This window comes from Callorhinus ursinus, unplaced genomic scaffold (assembly GCF_003265705.2).
Source record: "Callorhinus ursinus isolate GAN/ISIS: 27379988/994484 unplaced genomic scaffold, GSC_fseal_2.0 scaffold34, whole genome shotgun sequence".
In the NCBI taxonomy this organism is placed as follows: Eukaryota; Metazoa; Chordata; class Mammalia; order Carnivora; family Otariidae; genus Callorhinus; species Callorhinus ursinus.
Window position 1 is genome coordinate 14,945,068 of NW_027397096.1, and position 19,196 is coordinate 14,964,263.

At 44.5% G+C, this 19,196-nt stretch overlaps 1 protein-coding gene and 1 long non-coding RNA gene across 7 annotated transcripts in view; one reads left to right on the forward strand and one right to left on the reverse strand.

Moving 5' to 3' along the window:
* MSI2 (musashi RNA binding protein 2) overlaps nt 1-4,454 on the reverse strand; it is a 389,166-nt gene extending 384,712 nt beyond the window's left edge. Inside the window, exons 1-4 of one of the 6 annotated variants that reach the window (XM_073879573.1) lie at nt 4,278-4,454; nt 3,944-3,984; nt 3,539-3,620; nt 2,751-2,835 (exon numbers count right to left, since the gene is read on the reverse strand). In XM_073879573.1, coding sequence (XP_073735674.1) covers nt 2,751-2,835; nt 3,539-3,620; nt 3,944-3,984; nt 4,278-4,339 — 270 coding nt within the window. In that variant the 5' untranslated portion in view covers nt 4,340-4,454. The remainder of the gene's footprint in view (nt 1-2,750; nt 2,836-3,538; nt 3,621-3,943; nt 3,985-4,277) is intronic. The other 5 variants (XM_073879572.1, XM_073879574.1, XM_025851472.2 and 2 more) reach the window with 5 other exon arrangements.
* Nucleotides 4,455-4,761: 307 nt separating this feature from the next.
* Nucleotides 4,762-16,009, forward strand: LOC112808391 (uncharacterized). The gene is made up of 3 exons (XR_003204339.2): nt 4,762-5,277; nt 6,019-6,210; nt 15,207-16,009. It is a non-coding gene; the product is annotated as an uncharacterized lncRNA (long non-coding RNA).
* The last annotated feature ends 3,187 nt before the right edge of the window (nt 16,010-19,196 follow it).

A 19,196-nucleotide genomic window follows, 5' to 3' on the forward strand; every position in this document is an offset into this window, starting at 1 on the left:
AGGTGGGGACAGAAAATACCGGGAGGGACAGAATTTTAAAAATCCCCATTATTGGTTTTCATTAGACTTCTAAATGTTACAAATCTTTGGGTAAAACTCAACACAGAATATTGCTACAAGTTATTTATTTATAGGCTCTGGCTTTCATAATACAATTTTTCCCTTTTAAAATGTAAACCTGAACCTTGTTTTCAGTTCTGCTGTGGGGCAGCAAAAAGAGTAAGGCTGTGGGACGAAGCACGGGGGCGGGGGGGGGGGGCAAGGCACACCAAAGACTTCTTGTGCCCAGACCTACATCCCTTAGGACACCCCAGCTGGTAAGACAAAGATTTACCACTTGTCTTAAGGTGGTTTAAAGACCTAATAAAAGTCCACAGCATGTTTTTTTACCTTTAAACATCACCTGAGAAATGAGGGATTACTTTTCAAAAACTAAAATAGACAAAAATCTCTGATCTAAGAAACTAACCTCTCATCAAGATTAACATTACCACATCTACAGGTGTATTCAGCACTGACTAGAGCTGTCTACAAGAGAGATACAACAGGTGTGGATTTTCCATTCTGTTGACCAAACATAAGACAGATGTGTCTTTTTATAAACACTCCCCCCAGAATACGGCTTTTGAGCTGACCAGCACACAATTGCAGTAAGAAGTCACCTTGTTTGTGGAGTAAAAGGTGCGAGACATGTCGGGAGAGAGACCAGGAGCTGCGGGGGAGGGACAGGAAGCCCTGAAGAAAGTGGAACACTCAAAAAATATCTAAAATTATAAAACTCAAAGCCAATTCAGAATTCCTGGATGGTGGGTTTGTGATAACAGCATGTCAGACCACCAGGCGCGTTCTTCGGTGTGCAAAGTTTACACGCTGAAATCTCCAAAGGAGAAGACAGGTCAAGGTAAGTATGGCAAATCCCAACCTTTTGCACATCCCTGTCAACTATTTTTTTTTAAACAAACGAAAAAGAAAACTACCAAAAATTAAAACATTAGTTAGTTAGGTACAGTTCTACTTACTGTAGCTACAAATCCTCTAGGAAAAGACTAGGGTACTATTTTGGATGTGAATGGCCGTTACCTAAACAAAGCTTTTAAGGTAACGGTAAACAAGATCCTCGTTTCCATGTCAATAAACCAACCGCTTCTGCCTCCTGCACTGAACGTTGAAACAAAGTCAAAATCTAGGTTATACTAATTAATAGTGACCAAAACATAAACAATTAGGGAGGGAAAACCGCACGTTTTGCACCTGATACTGAGGGCTATGACCCATCAGGCACCATAGAAACCACATACTATTTCTCCTACCCAGGGTGGGGAGACGGAGTGAATAATAAATTCCTGAATTTGCCTTGAAATATTTTCCTCTTTAATTTTGCTAGCTTTTTGAAACGTCTGACCAAGAAGTCAAGAGGAAAAAAACATTCCTCAGACATCCATTATCACCCTACAAATGACTGTCCCTAAAATTAAATTATCTAAAAGCGCAAAAAGGCTGGGCTGCAAGCTATGGCAAGTCCAGCACAATTGATAAAGCAACTTAAAGTGCCTGGGGTCCTCTCTTGGGGGCTAGGGAACATGCATCTGACCTCTGATCAGAGAAACAGGGTGAATTTGCAAAATAAATTCACGTGCACCAAAGGTGGCCAGGTTTCTTTCCCTTTTTTCCCTTCCCCTCAATGTTAAAGCCAAAAGGGGCTTGGAAGATCACCCTGTTCCACTCCTGTATTTTACAGAAAAGGAAACTGAGGCCCCGCCGAGGCAGGGAACAACTTGCCCAAATTCATAAAGGGCAGCTGGGACTAGACCCTGATCCTTTGCCTTACCCCACCACCTACCACACTCCCAAGCAACCCAGCACTGCATCCCAATGTCACCTCGGGGGCCCTGCTTTGGCAGATATATAAAAACTGTGGGGAGATTCTAACAGGCATAAAGGGAAGGGAGAGCCATAAAGCCAACACAGGGGTCTAAATGAAACACTACGAGCTATCCGCCCCCCCCCATGACTGTACTAACATCTTTCTTCCCTTCTCTAATCTCTACCTAGAGACTTTTCCCCCTCTCCACACGAGTCTCTGAAACCTTCTAATGCTATAGAAGTACCCACACTCAAAAAATAAAGGATCTAAGGGAAAAAAGCAAAACCAAATCACTTGGAAACCCAAGGCCTTATCAGTGTTAGATTTCAGCTCCATCTGGAGTCACCCACTGGATGCCCAGCGTGGCTCTGGGGGGTCTCCTTCCCTTCTCAAACCACATTCCAAATCCGAGGTGCCCCAGGAGAAACCTGTTGCCTGGACCTGGGATTAGCGCCCCCTCGCCTTCCTCCCGGCCCCAGTCCCTCCCGGCTGGCCACGAAGCGGGCTGTGCCTTCTAAAAGCCAATTCCCACAGCCACAGTTGGTAACGCGTGCTGTGCTCGGCTGACAAAGAAAAGTTGCCTTTGCTCTGTGGTGCAGTTTCCTTGCATGGTCCCTGGGCCCCATAGATAGCCTCTCCCCGCGCAGACCCCTCCCCCAGGCCTACGCTGGGCAGCATCTGGAGCTGCAGTGGGACAGGCTCTAAACAGAAAACCCCAAACCGAGCCATGGCAGAAAACTTTAGAGCCAACTCTCGAGCCCTGCTTATCACTACCCAGTTCTCAGCACAGAAGCAAAAGAAAGCACGGTCCCTTTAAATGGGGCTGTCAATGCCCAGATGGGTCCTGAACAGGGGCGAACAACAACAACGACAGAAAGCAACCTACCGTCTTGGAATCTAACTCATGGTGGGGCTGACCTAATACTTTATCTACACTTGCTGGGTCTGCGAACGTGACGAAACCGAAGCCTCTGAAATGAGACAAAGAGGGAGAAAAACAAACAAGAAAATGTGACACCATTGAAAGCAACAAGGAGTGAGCCCTCCTGCAGAATGGAGAGCCAAAGTTGCCCCCTCGCACCCCCGCGGCCCACAGCCCTCCCCCAAGGCCCCTCCACCTCGCAAGAAAACACATCAAGGTTAACCGGGGAAGTGGAACGGGGGCAGGGCGGGTGGAGGTAACTTGGAAAATGCTGGTGTCTCCACTCTTTCGCCACCTCAGTCTCCTCTCCTCCTCCCCTTCCCTTTCTTAACGCTTTGTTTTATTCTGAAGAAAACCCGGCGCTCAGAAGAGATTCATCCAGCTTTCTGAAAGGGGCTGAAGAGTTTAGGGAGCTGGGAGTATGGGGAAAGCATACATTAAAAAAAAAAAAACTATGTAGAAAGTGAATGAAGCTGAACGTCATTTTAAACAGGAGAAAAAGAAGCGACGGGAAAACGACTTAAAGCAGAGAGATGGGCATCTATGTATCCAGAGTTCAGCCCCAATTAACAATAACCTTTCGGGTTATGGGGGCGGGCGCGGGGGGGGGGGTGGAATAGAGCGACGTTCGAAACTAGCCACATGCCTGAGCCCCATTCTAAATCCGCTTAGCTACTTCCGAAGACACCTCCAAAAATAACACTTAAACTTTGTTCTAAAATAAAGACAAAATCCAGAAAGGAATGGTTTACCTGGAGCGTTTCGTAGTGGGATCTCTCATGACCATACATTCTCTAATTTCTCCAAATTTGCTAAAATAGTCTCTAAGGCTATCTGTAGAGAGAGAAAGAAAGAGATGGGGGGGGGGAGAAGGTGTGGAAAAAAAAAAGCAATGCAAATTTTGATCAAGGACAAAAACCAAAAGTAGTTTTCTGTTGTTATTCTGTTTTGTTTTTGCATTTTTTGCACACGCGGGGGAAATTCGGCAACAGAGGTCGCGTAGAGGGCTCTGAAAGGATTTGCTATTTAAAAAAATAACCTTGCACAGGAGAAGTGGGGAGCCAATGGCGGGGGGGGGCCTCCTACACCGGGATAACAAAGAGCAATAAAGAAGCCAAGAAGGGGGGGACCCAGACGTCCCCCCCTCCCTCCCTTACCTGGTGAGGTCTGCCAGCTCAGTCCACCGATAAACATTTTACTAGAGGGAGAAAACATAACAGAAGTGAGCACCGATGTCAGATCGGCCATTTTGACGTGTAACTTACAAAAGCTAAAAGGAAAGCGGGGGGGAGCGAGCGAGCGAGAGCCGGGAGGTGGGGTGGGGGAGAAGGTGACGGCGAAATGCAATCCAAAGGTGTGTAACTTCCACGGGGGGGGTGCGCGGGAGGGGCGGGGGGGCGCGGGAGATGCCCGGCTCCGCGCACCGCCGTCCCCGCCGCTGCAAGGAGAGCGAGCCCGAGGCGGCGCGGTGGGCAGCGGCTGGAAACTTACCCGGGGTCGTGCTGGGAGTCGTTGGCGCTGCCCGAGGTGCCTTGGCTCCCATTTGCCTCCATATCTGAGCCCCCCCGCCCCCCCACCCCCAAAAAACCGAGCCCCACAGCGATCGGAGCGGAGCGGCGGCCGGCTCCGAGCCCCGAGATCTCCCGCTCCCTCCTCCCCCTCCTCCTCCCCCCCGCCCGGGCTCCTCCGAATCTCTCTGCGAGCGGCGGAGCCGGGGCAGCGGCGAGAGCCGTCACACGTGGGCTCGGCTTAGCTCAGCCCCGCTGCTCGCACACCCCCCCGTCCCCGCCCCCCCGGCCCATCCCCACCTCTCCCCCTCCTCCTCCCCACCCCCATCTCCTCCTCCTCCTCCTCCCCCTCCTCCCCGGCGCACGTGGGGCGGAGTTCTAGAACGTCGTGTAACCAATGCCGGTGACGTCACGCACCCCGGTGCGGCCCCCGCCTGCCCGCGCGCGCACACTCGGCCCCCCGCGGCCGGACCCACGGGGGCGGTGCGCGAACCCCGCGGCCGGAGGGGGCCCCGCCTCTAGGCGGGCCGGGCGAGGGGGAGCGCACCCCGACTTCCCTGGATCACATGGGCTGCGGGGGGCGGGTGGATCGGGGGAGGGGGAGGCGCGGGGAGCTCGCGGCCGCTCCTCGCTCGGGCAGGGGAGAAGACGCCCCCCACCCCCTCTAGTTCGGCCTCTCCATTCAAGTTCGCCGGCCCCGGCCGCCGGGATCCGGGGATGGCACCAGCCGCCCGCCTAGCCCTGCGCCCTTTTTCCAGCCACCGCGCAGAAATTTAGGTCAAGGACGTCGGGATCAAACCCAAACCCTGGCGCTCCTCGGCGGGCCCCGAAACCCCCCAGGATCGGGGAGCTTCAGGATTGCGGAGACCCTCCCGCACAAACAGCAGCCACAAGTTTTATTTTCCTTTGGCTCTGGAAGTTCTCTCTGGCTCTGGCTCCACACCGGCACGTCTTGCGCCGCTCCCCGCCCTTCCCCGGCAGAGGTATGAATCCGTGCCGGGGAAAGGTTATTTTGGAACTTTGAGAAACTGACGCGATTCCAGTGGTGAGAAAGTGCCGAAGAAAGGGTTTCCGCGTTAATCATACAGAGTTTAAAAAATAGAATAAAATGGGCTTATAGGGGTCAAGGTCAAATGGTTGGGGTTCAAAGTAAATTTTTGTATGTAGTGAGAAATACTCTTGAAGCATCTCTGGGATGGCTGGGAAGGGTGGTTGTTTCCAGGAAACCCCTCTCCAACCGGTTCGTTATATATTTTTATAATTTCTATACGGAGATAGTAAAATGCATGAGGTTGAAAGAGCCCCAGGACCCCCACCCCCATCTGGGAAGGTGGTTGAGGGTAGCAGAAGGCTTCAGACACACTCACCCACTACCACCTTGGTAGCAGTGTGGTGCTGCACAGGTCCTCGCACACAGTAGGTGCTTAATAAGTACGGGTTTCATCCCTCCCCGCCCTGAAAACCCCAAAAAGAGGATGCTGGTAGCTTCCTGAAGGCATCGCACACTTCTCCAGCCGATTCCAGGCTGGCTAGATTCAGACTGGATTCAATTTATGGGGTATTAAAAACAATAAGGATACAATTATCCATATTGTTTTAAATTATTACAATAAATTGAGTTAATATGGCATGAGGGGCAACATAAAGTTGTGGTTCATCCAATACTCAGATTATGTTAAGTATGAATTGATGCCCAATTAACACTTTTCCATTAATTTTCATAGGATTAGGACACAATGGAATACACTCAACAGCAAAACTATACCAAATCCACTGTGGGTCGTGGCAAAGTGGAATATTTGGAAAATCCCAACACTAGCCAAAGCCTTGGATGACCAGATTCTTAATCTCCCTGCCTCCTAAATTTGGGATAATTCCTCACTGACAGGATTGATGGGGTGAGAGGAGAGATTGAAGTAAGTAAATATAAAAGTCTCTTTTTTATTGCAAACCTATGCGGGTTGTGCTTATTACCAATCATTACTTACTATGATGTTTTTTGAAGGCACTTTAGAGCTTGAAACCACAAACCCAAGCATTTTCCCGTCACTCCAAGCTGCTTCCTAAATCATCTGGGGTCCCCATGTGTTGAAGAGCCCGTTGTTATTATGGTGATTGTCTATTATGACTATTCTCAATAACAAAATGCAGACAACAGAGCTAATTGGATTTTGTTTGGGATTTTTGCACTAGAACCACAGACCATCAGAGGTAGAAAGGCCTTTCCTGATCCAACCCTCTGGTTTTTTCATCAGGGTCCCAGAGGAGCCAAGCTCACCAGGCTACACCCCACCCCCACTAGTCAGTCAGCTCCTAAGAGGGGCTCTGGCCATCGCTCTGTTGCCCTTTGGCTCTGTTGCATGCATATTTATTCTGTCCTTCACAAGGCAAGAGTGGGGTGCCCTTGTTCCCTGTTATAGACCTATGCAAGCTGACCCTGAACAGAATTAAAACCCCAAGAGGGGCTAGCACTGCAATTATAAAGTCACTGGTGGAGAGAGAGCTTGATCTTGTATTTCCATGACTACATTGTTTTTACTTATTGATTTTTCATTTATATGGTGTAATATTTACTCTTCTTATATAATTCTATGAGTTTTTGACAAATGCATAGGATTGAATTGTCTCCATGTTAACGAATCTGAGATGCAGAAGAGTTTCATTGTCCCCCAAAATTCTCTCTTTCTGCCCTATTGCACTATGTTATTTGGAATGCCTTATTATTTATTATGCATTTCTTCTCCAGCTCACTCGCTTAATGCAGCCCCTGGGTCAGGAGAATTCCAGCAGAATGCGATGTCAGTCTTCTACCCTCTCTACTGCCCATGACACCGTTAGACACTCCCTTCATGTAACTCACTCTTCCCTTGGCATCCTTGATGCCCACATTCTTTTGGTTTTCCTCCTACCTCTCCAGCCATTTCTTCTCTGTCTCTTTACCCTGACTCCTCCTCTGCTTTTCTTTTAAATACTGGTGTTCATTCTCTTCCCCAGCTACACACCCTCCCTGGATGAGCTCCTTTGAACCGTGGGTTTCAATACTACCTACTTGCCGATGCTACTCAAATTAAAGTCTCTGGCCTGAGTTCTCCACAAAGGCTCCAGGCTCTGGTTAATTTCCTATTCACTGTCTGCACTTCACCTTCCTGGAGGTACCCCAAACTCAACATGCATGTCCAAAAACGCATGCATTTTCCCCCTGAACCTAAAACTCTTTTAAGTTTCACGATATGGGTCAGCAGAACCCCAGACATCCTAGAGACAAGGTTGGCCCTTCTCCAGGTTGACGTCTTCCCATGTGTGATCTGTCTTGAAGGAGTGTGGGTTTCACTTCCTAAGTATCTCTCAAATTCATCTTTCCTGCCGCTGCATCCCACATTTCCCACTTGAGCCCCTGCAATAACCTTCTCCCACACCATGTCTTACTCCATTAATGTACCTGGAAAGCTTTCTCTGACCGGGTCAAATCCCCCTTGGAAGGCAGTTATCTTACCAGAATGTCCTCTATGTACCTTACCCTGTGCAGTCATTTGCTTTGTTGCTCATCTCCACCACCAAACCATAAGCTCTGCCTTCCACATATTAGCACAGTGCCTATTAGTGCATGGTTGACACTCAATAAATATTTGTTGAACAAATGAAAGGATGAATGAATGAAGGTCAACATCTAATTTTATTGTAGGGTTTATTGTATCCATGTCCATAAGTCAAATTGGCTGCAATTTTCCCTTTTTGTGTTGCCTTTGTCTGGTTATACTGGCCTCATAAAATGAACTAGTAAATGTTCCTTCTTTTTTCATTTTCTGGAACAGTGTGTATAAAATTGGAATTATGTGTTCCTTGAATGTTTGATAGAACTTTCCGGTAAAATGTCTGGGTATGGGATAAACATTTCCTAGGTTGATTCTTAACTACTGATTCCTTTTCTTTAGTGGCTATGGATCTCTTTAGGTTTTATATTCTTCTTGAGTCAGTTCTTACACATATTTTTCAAGGAAATTATTCATAGCAACTAGGTTTCCAAATGTATTAACAAAATGCTGTTGATAATTTCCTCTTAATATATTTTAATCTCTGCTGCAACTATCCATCATGTCCATTTATTCATTCCTAGTATTACTGTATATGTGTCTTCTCTTTTCTGGATCAGTGGTGCCAGAGATCTCCCTTTATTTAACTAATATTTCTTCCGTCTACTAGTGTTTTCAAAGAATCAGCTTTTAATTTAACACTACTTTTTGGTTTTGTTAATTTTTATTTTTATATGTTATTATATATCTTATATTCTTGTATGTAAGAATAGGAACATATATACCATATAACTAAGAATATATAGCACATGTAAGAATATGATACATATTGTGTACTATTAATATATATCCAGTATTATTTTCTTCTGCTCTCTTTGTGTTTATTCTCTTAATGTTTAAGCCTTTTTTTTTTAATTGGTGGCTTAAGTAATTAATTTGCAGCCTTCTGTTTCTGATTGTAACATAGAAGACTATGGATTTCACTCTGAATACCACTCAAACTACATTCCACAAGATATAGAGAATTTTTATTATTATCCCAGGCAAAGAATAGATTTCAAATATGATTTCTTCTTTGGCTCAGTACATGTGTATCTTTATATTTCTAAACATAAGTTTTTTGTTTTGATTTTTAGTTATTTATATCTAAGGTAATTGAATGAGGGTCGGAGAAGGTGGTCTGTATAAAAGAGATTCTTGTTATTTGTTGAGACTTGCTTTGCCAAATGGTCTATTTTTATAAATATTCCATGTGGCTTTGAAAAGAATATTCCATGTGTCTGGCTCAGTTGGCAGAGCATGCAACTCTTGATCTTGGGGTCGAGAGTTCAAGCCCCATGTTGGGCATAGAGCATACTTTAAAAAAAAAAAACAAACAGAATGGGTATGCCTTAATTGTTAAGTGTAGCATACTATATAGACCTATTAAATCAAGCTTCTTAATTATGTTACCCAGATTTTCTGTAGCCTTACTAATGTTTTGTCTGTTTGATCACTTTTTATGGTAGTATATCAGAATCTCCTTATATGATTGAATTAGCCAATTTCTCCTAAAAATCTCTCAAATTTTATTTTTTCTATATTTTAAAAGTATGCGATAAGGCATGTGAAAAAAGGGCTGTTAATATCTCCTACTATAGCTGTGCATTTTTCTATTTTTTACACTTTATTTGTCTTACTTTTGGCTTTATGTATTTTTAAGCTATGTTATTAGGTACATGCAAGCTTAGATATACTGTTTTCACAGTGAATTGTTTCTTTAATATATATAGTTGACCCTTGAACAACACAGGTTTGAACTGTGCGGGTCTGCTTATATACAGACTTTCCTCAATAAAGATGGTTCAGTACTGTGAAATTACTGTATATTTTCTCTTTGTTATTTTCTTAATAACATTTTCTTTTCTCTAGCTTACTTTATTGTGAGAATACAGTATACAATACATATAACATACAAAGTATGTGTTAATCAACTTTATGTTACCTATTGTAAAAATACCATATATATAATACATATAACATACAAAATATGTATTGTTATTTATTGTGAGAATATGGTATATAATACATACACAAAATATGTATTAATCGACTCTTTATGTCTTCCAGTCACAATAGGCTATTGGTGGTTAAGTTTTGGGGGAGTTGAAAGTCATACGCAGATTTTCAACTGCTCAGGGGGTCATCATCCCTAACCCCTGCATGGTTCAAGGATCAACTCTACACAAATGATCTTTAACCCTAGTACTTTTGGCTTTAAAGTCTGCTTTGCCTGTGAAAAATGTAACTACTCCAACTTCTGATTAGCATTTGCCTGGCATATCTTTTTCCATCCTTTACTTTCAACCTTTCTATGTCTTTAAGTTTTCGGGGAGTCTCTTACAGACAGCATATAGCTGGATCTTGTTCACTTATTTATTTGACTAGTAAGTTTTGTCCATTTATATTTAATGTGATGTTTTTAATGAAACTTAGGGGTGCAAAAATACATTAACCACAATCTCTGAGATTAACACACTGTCATCACTGGGTATATTCATGGCCTTATTTTATTTTGTTTTTTGATATTATGAACACCTGTAAACCTATTCAATTAGAGAACAAAAGCAGTAACAATGACTTACAACTACCTATATGCTTCTCCCCTATCTTTTCTTCCATCTGAAGTAACCACTAATCTCAATCTTGCATTTATTATTCTTTTGCTTCTTAAAAATTTTTATCAAATTTTTATCACATACTTGTTTAGAGTTATTATGAAAAATTTCTGAGGTTTATATTTTTTACCCAACATCCTATTACTATGATTCAGCTAGATTATTACATCTGGTTATAGTTCATTCTTTTTTTTTTTTTAAGATTTATTTATTTGAGAGAGCTAGAGAGAGCGAGCATGCACACACAGAGGGAGAGGGAGAAGCAGATTCCCATTGAGCAGGGAGCCCGATGCAGGACTCGATCCCAGGACCCTGAGATCATAACCTGAGCCAAAGGCAGATGCTTAGCGACTGAGCTGCCCAGGTGCCCTGGTTGTGGTTCATTCTTATTCCTGACTGTGTAATACTCTGTTTTACTGCTGCCACAGTTTATTTTGTCCATTCTTCTGTCACAGGACTTTGGGTTGTTTCAATTTTTTGCTGTTATGAGCAGCGCTATAATGAACATTCTTGTCCCCTGGTGCTTTGTGGGCAAGAATTTTTCTTTGGAGTGTTGACTGGGTCATAAGGTATGTACAAGATAATACTAAGCAGTTTTCCAAAGCGTTGTTTCAATTTGTGCTCCCACTAGCAACATGTTAAGAGAACCTATTGATCTACCGGTTACTAATGTTTTGGAATTGATGCCTTCAGTCCCATTTTGCACCTTTTGCTTATTTGCTTTCTCTTAAGTTTTTGTTTACTTCCTTCTTTTCTATCGAATTGACCAAGAATTCTTTGTTCCCCTTTCCTCTTAATTTAGAAGTTGTAAGTTCTATTTCTATTCTTTTAGTGGTTATTTTAGAATTTTTAACGTATGCACTTGATCCAACCCCACTACAACTATACAATAAGCTAAGAATGATTCTACTTCAATTATATCCTTCCTCATACTGTTATGTTGCTTGTTATTTTAGACCCCACCTGCTTTTAATACCCCTGAATTTAATCACTGTTGTCACTTTAGTTTTATGCAGTTCTTGTGTAGATTTGCCCATGTTTACCCATTTCTTCACATTTGTTTCTGGCCTACCATTCCTTTTTTCTAATTACCAGCCCTTTTCCTTGAAACATACCCTTTAGTATTACTTTCAGGGAGGTTATGTGAGTGACCTGCTTTCTCCATTAATATAAAATGGTTTGACTGCACTCTCATCCTTGAATGATGATTTCTCTGGGGAGAGAATCTAGACTGAAAGTTTATTTTACCCTCAAGACACATTTTGTTGTTTCTCTATTGTTGAGACGTTTGCTGTCATTCCTTTGTAGGGAATCTGGCTTTTCTTTCTGGTTTTAAGATTTTCTCTTTGTCTTTGGTTCCCTGCGGTCTTACCATGCTGTGTTCAGATGTGAATTTCTTTTTATTTACCTGGTTCAAGATTCATTGTACATCCAAAATCTCAGGGTTGGTGTTTTCTTATCAAATTTGCAAACGGTCATTGTACAAATCCTGTGTCCCCTACATTCTCTCTCTGTTCTCCTTCTGGTACCTGTATGAGGTGTATAATGTACCATCTCTTTCTAGGCAACATACCCTGAACGCTTCTCTCAGATTTTCCTTCACTTTGTCTCTCTGTGATGCTTCCTGGGCAATTTCCTCAGTTTTTTTCTTCAGCGATGGCTAATCTGCTGTGTAACTCACCCACTGAGCTTTTCATTTCAGTGGCTGTATATGTCATTTCCAGAGGTTCTACTTAGTTCTCTTTCAAATCTACCTTTTTAAAATACTGTTATTTTCTCATGGTCCAAATGTTCTTTTATGTCTTTCATAATTTTAAACTTATGTACTTTATAAGTCTGTCTGATAGTTCTGTTTCCTGAGGTTCTTGGGACACTTGTATCTATTACATCTTGGTTATGGTGGATTACATCCATGTATATTTTGTAGTTTGGAGTAGGGTCTGTATCTTTATCTTTGCTTTTCAGTTTTGGGGTTCCTGATTCCTGGATCATACAGATAGGGTAAATTCCAGCCCCAAATTTACATGAAGGCTGGGCTATAGTCCCAAATTCTCAGTGAAGACTTCTTTCTCCACTTTCAAGTCATGCCAAGACAGTGAAATTTTCTTATCTTCCTGTGCCCCCAGGGAGATTTTTTTCCCAGTGAATTATTTCTAAAACGATTCATCCTTTTGAGGGTTCCAGCTTAATGTGGGGATCTCAGTACCACCTTCTCACTTTGAATGGGCCGAAGCCACAGTCTCCTTCCTGTGTGGATTTGCCCAAGACCAGCTCCATCTCCGCTTACTTGCTCATGATACTAACTGCCATTTCCCTCTTGCTTCTGGCACCGGGGGCCTGTCCTTACTGTCTCATGAGCTCATTGCAGTGGGTGTTTATTGCATTTTGACCAGTGTTTAGAGATGGGCTATAGTGGGAGGATGATTAAAATTATTTCATCTGCCATATTGCCAGAAGTGGAATTCACTTCTGTTTCAAATGTTTAATGTCTTCCATTGCAAATGCATTTTTTCTTAGAGTACTGTGGCACCTAAGATTTCTGACTAATTTCTCTCCTGAATAATCTTTTTTTAAATATTTATTTTAAATTGAAGTATAGTTGAACTTGTGAATAATCTTTTATGGGTGAGGTGGCATTGGCATTATCTCAAATGAGGCAAACATAGGTCAGTGCAGCTATCCATTCTAATCACCTGGAAACTTTAAAAAATACAGATGCTTGGCTCCATCCACAAGATTCTGATTTAATTGGTTGGGAGACCACCTGGGCAGGGGTCTTTGTTAAAAGTTCCCAAGTGATTCTAATGTGCAGCCAAGGCTAAACACAATTATTTAAAACATACTGATGAAAACAAGAAAGCCATAATGATCCCTGGGCTCTACCCCAGAATGTGTGATTTATTTTGCCTGGGGAGGGGCCCCAGGCATCATATTTTTCTGACATTTCCCTGATGATTGCAGGCTTGAGCACCATTGATTTTCCTGGGTGCATGCAGTCAGAGGGAGGCATTCAAAAAATGTTTGAGCTGGAAGCATGAGAAGTAATCTAGCTCAGCATATGCATATGCCTAACTGTCCATCTGACTCCCAAGGGCCTTTTAATTATAAAGATTCCTGGAGATTATTGGGGACCTGGGTAGCACAGTCGGTTAAACATCCAACTCTTGATTTTGGCTCGGGTCATGATCTCAGGGTCATGAGATCAAGCCCCGCATTGGGCTCTGTGCTGGGCATGTAGCCTGCTTAAGATTCTCTCCCTTTCCCTCTGTCCCTCTCCCCTCCGCCACATGCACATGAGCACACGTGCATGCGTGTGCACTCTCTCTCTCTAAAAAGAAATTTAAAAAAAAGATTCCTGGAGATTATAAGACCAGTGAGTCTTTCATTCCCCCGAGGACTGTGATGGGCAACTAAGTCTGGAAACCATTTAGCTAACCCATCTTGTTTTACAAAGGAGGAAACCATCCCCGAGAGAAGTGTTTTCTTCACAAAGTCACAGAGCTGATTCAGAGGATAGCTGACTCCTACCTTCCAGTCTAATGTCCATTTCATCCACTTCCAAACATAAAGCCCACTACTGCTTTTAGACAATCTTGGCCATTTTAAAGAGACAGTTTTTGAATTTGTGTGCAGTGACGTCAGGAATGTGGCGTTTACTGTTTTGCTTTGTTTTGCTTTGGCACAGCGGAGGGAAAATAAAACAGCCTGCCACCTGGCACGTAGGGTCATACTAGCAGCTTGGTGACCTTGAGCTGATCAGCCACCATCCATCTCAACTACCCCATCTGTAAATAGGGGGTCGTGGTGGTTTTAAAATATGACCACAACTTCTTTAGTACTCCTCTAAGAAGTGGAGCCTGGTTCCCCTCCCCCTGAGGGTCTGCCATCGTTGGTGACTGGTTTCTAATGAACAGCATGTGAGGGAAATGACAGTGGGTGAATTCCAAGGCTAGGTCACACAAGGCATCATGGCTCTCTCTCTTGGATCACTTACTCTGGGGGAAACCAGCTGCCATATCACGAAGACGATTAAGTAGCCCAATGGAGAGGCCCACATGGAGAAGAACTGAGGTTTGCTGCCGGCAACGTGATCTTGCCAGGATTGTGAGCTAGACACATTGAAGGCAGATCTGCCAGCCCTGGTCACACCTTCAGATGACTGCTACCCTGGCCTATGCCTTGACTACAACTTCATGAGAGACTTTGAGCCAGAACCTCCCAACTAAGCCATTCCCAATTCCTGACCCTCAGAAACTGTGTGAGATAGTAAAGACTTGTTGTCTGAAGCTACTAAATTGGGATAATTTGTTATCCAGAATAGATAATGAATACAGAGATACTTCAAAACGCACTAAAATAGAGCTGCTTACTTTATAGGCTTGCACCAGGATTCATATGCTAACATTTATAGAGTGTGTTAGTTAGACTCTGGCCAAATGAACTGCATATTAGATATAAAGTAGTGATTGTGTATTATTAATGTTATCAGATTGCAACACATTTCATGTTCAATTACCTAAAATGCTCTTTCTGGAGCATCGCTTTGCTCCTCATCTTATCCCCACTGCACACTTATAAAAGGTCACTGTCAAGATATAAAAGTATATATATGATTTAAATGTCTTGACTCAGTTGCTAACAACCGTGAGCATATTTTCAAATTGGAAAAGCAAGATTAATTTAAACTTGCTCTTTTTCACACAATGTACTTTGTTTATTTTTCAGGATTGCATTTCACTGCCAAGCCAAGTGCCTCTCTGATTAAAGAGTATGTTCACTTCATCTCTCGTAGTCTCTTACAAGCCTACTCTTAAGAATAGACATGGCAGACTTGGCACCAAAAAAGCAAACCATATTTTTACCAGAAACTATTTAGTGAAATGAGTTTTTATTCATGAAAACTTTACCAAGTATAAATTTCATGTCTGAAAGTAATGGGCCCTTTGTATTTCCCTTCAATAAATAAATAGCTTCTTTCCTCAAGAATTACAACTTCTGAGCATGCTCTTAAATTCAAAGCTAGTTTGTTTTCTTCCAAGAAAATGAAGATATGCATGTGCATACAGACCCTTCTTTGGTTGGTCCTTCTTCTAGATCTGTGTAAAATGGGAAAGCCAAGATGGTATCTTTCTTTTTTTTTTTAAAGATTTTATTTATTTATTTGAGAGAGAGAGAATGAGATAGAGAGAGAGCACGAGAGGGAAGAGGGTCCGAGGGAGAAGCAGACTCCCCGCCGAGCAGGGAGCCCGACACGGGACTCGATCCCGGGACCCCGGGATCATGAGCCGACCCAAAGGCAGCCACCCAACCGACTGAGCCACCCAGGCGCCCCAGATGGTATCTTTCTAACAGTCGTAACTGGAGATATAAAATATCTGGGAAGAACATGAACAAAGGCAGAGGGTGTGAGGCTGAAAGTGAAACTGGATTTTTCAAACACTCTTTACTTATCTAACATATAAATATCTTTATGTGTAATTTACTCCCAACATTGTCTGGTATACTTAGAGACATAAAAGTCTATTTAAACGAGGGAGAAAATGTGCTTCGCTTTGTTATTTCTTTCCCAGACCGGAGAGGGAAATGCAAAAAAAAAAAAAAAAAAAGGCCCCCTAAGGGGGGGGGGGATGTATTTAGCCAAAATTATTCCTTTCTTCCTCTCCGTGCCCCCGGAGGACACGGGAATCGAGTGTGGTGGTTGAAGACTTCTCCTTTTTGTCCTCTCTGCCTTCCACGTTCCTCGTCCCAGCTCAAAATGATCACACCCAACCAGGGCAAATGCTGCTTACAAGTTCAGCTGAGTGAGAAAAAGTCAGACTCCTAATAAACGTCAGCGTCTTCTATGGAGTGACCGCAGCGAGGATCCTTCTAGAGGCGCGGACATCTTTATTCCTCAGGAGTTGTAAGAGGTGGTCAGTAGCTTGGGCTTGGGTGTGAGGCTGGCTCCAGCCCCTCTGGGTGGCAGCTCCCTGCAGGGGGACACCCTGTGCCATGCTGGTGAGCCCCCTCCCCGACCATGGCTCCCTTAGGTTGAGTGTGGGCGTGGCAGGCATAGGAGAGAAGCCTCTGAATTAAACAGAAAGTTCCTGTTTTCACTGACAATATCCCAGAGCTGCTCTCCCCTGCAGCTGAAAACTGTTTAAACTGCCTTTTGTCATTCAGTCATCGTTATTCTTATACGTGTAGGTAAATATTTTATTAAGCGTCTCCGCTGTTTGGCAGTTAGGGAGGCCTTTGCCTGCTAGACCTGGCGGGCGCCCAGCGCTGCCCAGGAGGGTGGGAGGACAGCGGGCTCCCTGAACGCTCGGTGGTGTTAGTAGAGTGGTGGTCCTTTCCACCTGGAAACCATTTTCTCCTCTGGCCTCTTGGGCTTAATCTTCCATTTCTTCTCTCTTTTTTTTTTAATCAGTTACCAATTTGGTCTTGATGAAAGGTGCCGGGGCCTGCAGGAGAAAATGGTTCTGCCTTTCAACTCCACCTGGAAATGGTTGACTCGGTGCCGCGGTCACCTTCCCTTACACCTCTGCACCCATTTGGGCACTTGCCCCATCCCCACCGCGCTCTGCCTTGCCAAAGAGAAACCTCGGTGTCACAGCTGGAAACCTGCAGTGGCCCCTCCACCCAGGCGCCCTCACACACACCGCAGTTATGTCTGGGACCTCCAAACATTCCCCTAGGCTTTCACCGTCTAGCCTCAGAGCCCCATCAGCTTGCCAGGTCGCCAGCAACCAGCTCCCAGCTCAACCCACAAAACCACCCGTTAGTTTGGACAAATGTTGGGTCCATTTCTTCAAAATCCTTAGCTGTTTATCATTTACCCAGTATTAGAGGTGGCCAAAACAGCAATAGGAAGCATGGCTGTAGTGTCATCCCATCATATCTCTGGGTCTTCTGGAGGCCAACGCGACAGGATCTGTTTCTGTGTGAGGAATTCCAACTTTGGAGGACCGTGGGTATGACGCCCTCTTCTGGTGGCTGTGGGGAACGCCTTCTTGCGCCTGTGCGTTTCAGTTCCCTCTGCTGGCGGAGGAGAGAGAAGCTGCCTCCCGCCTCCTGGCCCCAGATTCCAGAGCTCGGGGGCCCTGCCATCAAATTGTGAGACCCAAGCCCCACAGATCCTGAGGTTTCCTGAAGTTGAAACCGAGGCCCACCACGATAGTCCCGCACTGCAATTTCTACAGTTACCAATTCCAAGTGACTGAAAAATGAAGGGAAGGGTAGGGAAGGGAGAAAGCACGGTAACCTCCGAAGGGGGTTCAAATAGGCCGAAATCACATCTATGTAGCTACCCGTGGCATGGACACACAGAGACAGAGGGAAGAAAGGAATCAGAGAAAAGATCAGGAGTGCGGACAATAGAGGACAGACTTTACAGCGAATTGCTGAGTAAGACACTCGTGCTGAAAATAATACCACTTGGAGAGGGCATAAGAAACAAAAGTGTGGCTGTGCCCATGGGTGGGAGGAAGAAGAGGCTCTGCATATAAACACCCAGAATTAGAACAAGATGAAGAAAGGACCGTCACCCAAGCGGAGAAGGAATGTACGTAAGAATAATTTGAAGTGAGCCAGAAAATCAATTCTGTCACCATCCTCTCGCTTCTGTGGACCCGATGATGCTGGAGGCCCCCCAACAGTGGATGGCCACGCCTCTGGGTTCTGAGCAGGCCCCAAGACCCCATCACCCACTCAGCAGATGCCACATAAGAGAGGAGGGCGAGCCCTGGCTTTGTATCTTCTAGTCTGGATCACAGATAATCATGAACATTCAAAAAATCAATTGCCCAAGTGGTTGATGGGGAGGTCTGGCTTGACAGAAGGCGTTCACGAGGAAGACCCGGGGGGTTAGCTGATCACAAGCTTGATGTGAACCTACAGTGCAAGGAGGCTGTTGAGAACCCTAATGCAATCTCAGGCTCTATTAATAGAACGGCAGAGTGTGGAAGGAGGGAGGCCGTAATCCCAGTGCGTGCTGGCAGGTCAGGCCACATGCAGCTTTATGCTCAGTCCTGCAGGCTATATTTTAAGAGAGGCTCTGGCAAATTCGAGCCTGTTCAGAAGAGCATGAAAAGGACTGGATGCCAGTATTTAGACAGCATCGAGATTAGCTTGACAGTCCTTTTACAACTGGCAAAATCAGAATGCGTATTGCATTGAAGACAGAATCTCAGGAGCTAGGACTGAGAATCGGGCTTTCAGTGTTTACTTAGCCTCCCTGAGCCTGATGGGGTGCCCTTTCTACATAATGGGGATACTGCTCTCCCCCCGACCTACCTGCAAGCATAGTTTGAAGGACAGTCTGCTCAGCTGGGCTTGTTTACTGAGCATCTCCTTGCTGCCAACTCCCTGCCAGGCACTAGAGCACCAACAGGAGCTTGGAGTCTAGTCTGTGTTGGAGACACAGGCCCATAAGCAGGCATCTTGCATATAACATGACAGATGATAATAGGTACATGCACTGATTTGAAATGAGATGTAATTAATTTCTTATCAGGGAAGAATGACAAGAGAGAAAAACAACATCTTCAGGGCATATGTACTTGTAAGTGCAAAGGAAAAAAATTGCTGGAGGCCAGAGAGGAGGAGAGTCCATGAGTGAGGAAAGATTAGAACTGGAAAATTTCAGAGTCATGAAAGACTGTTGAAAGGTCTCTGCACTGTCAGGCGCCACCAAGAAATCCAGGAGGAAGAGGAGGAAAGCTGAAATATTTCCAG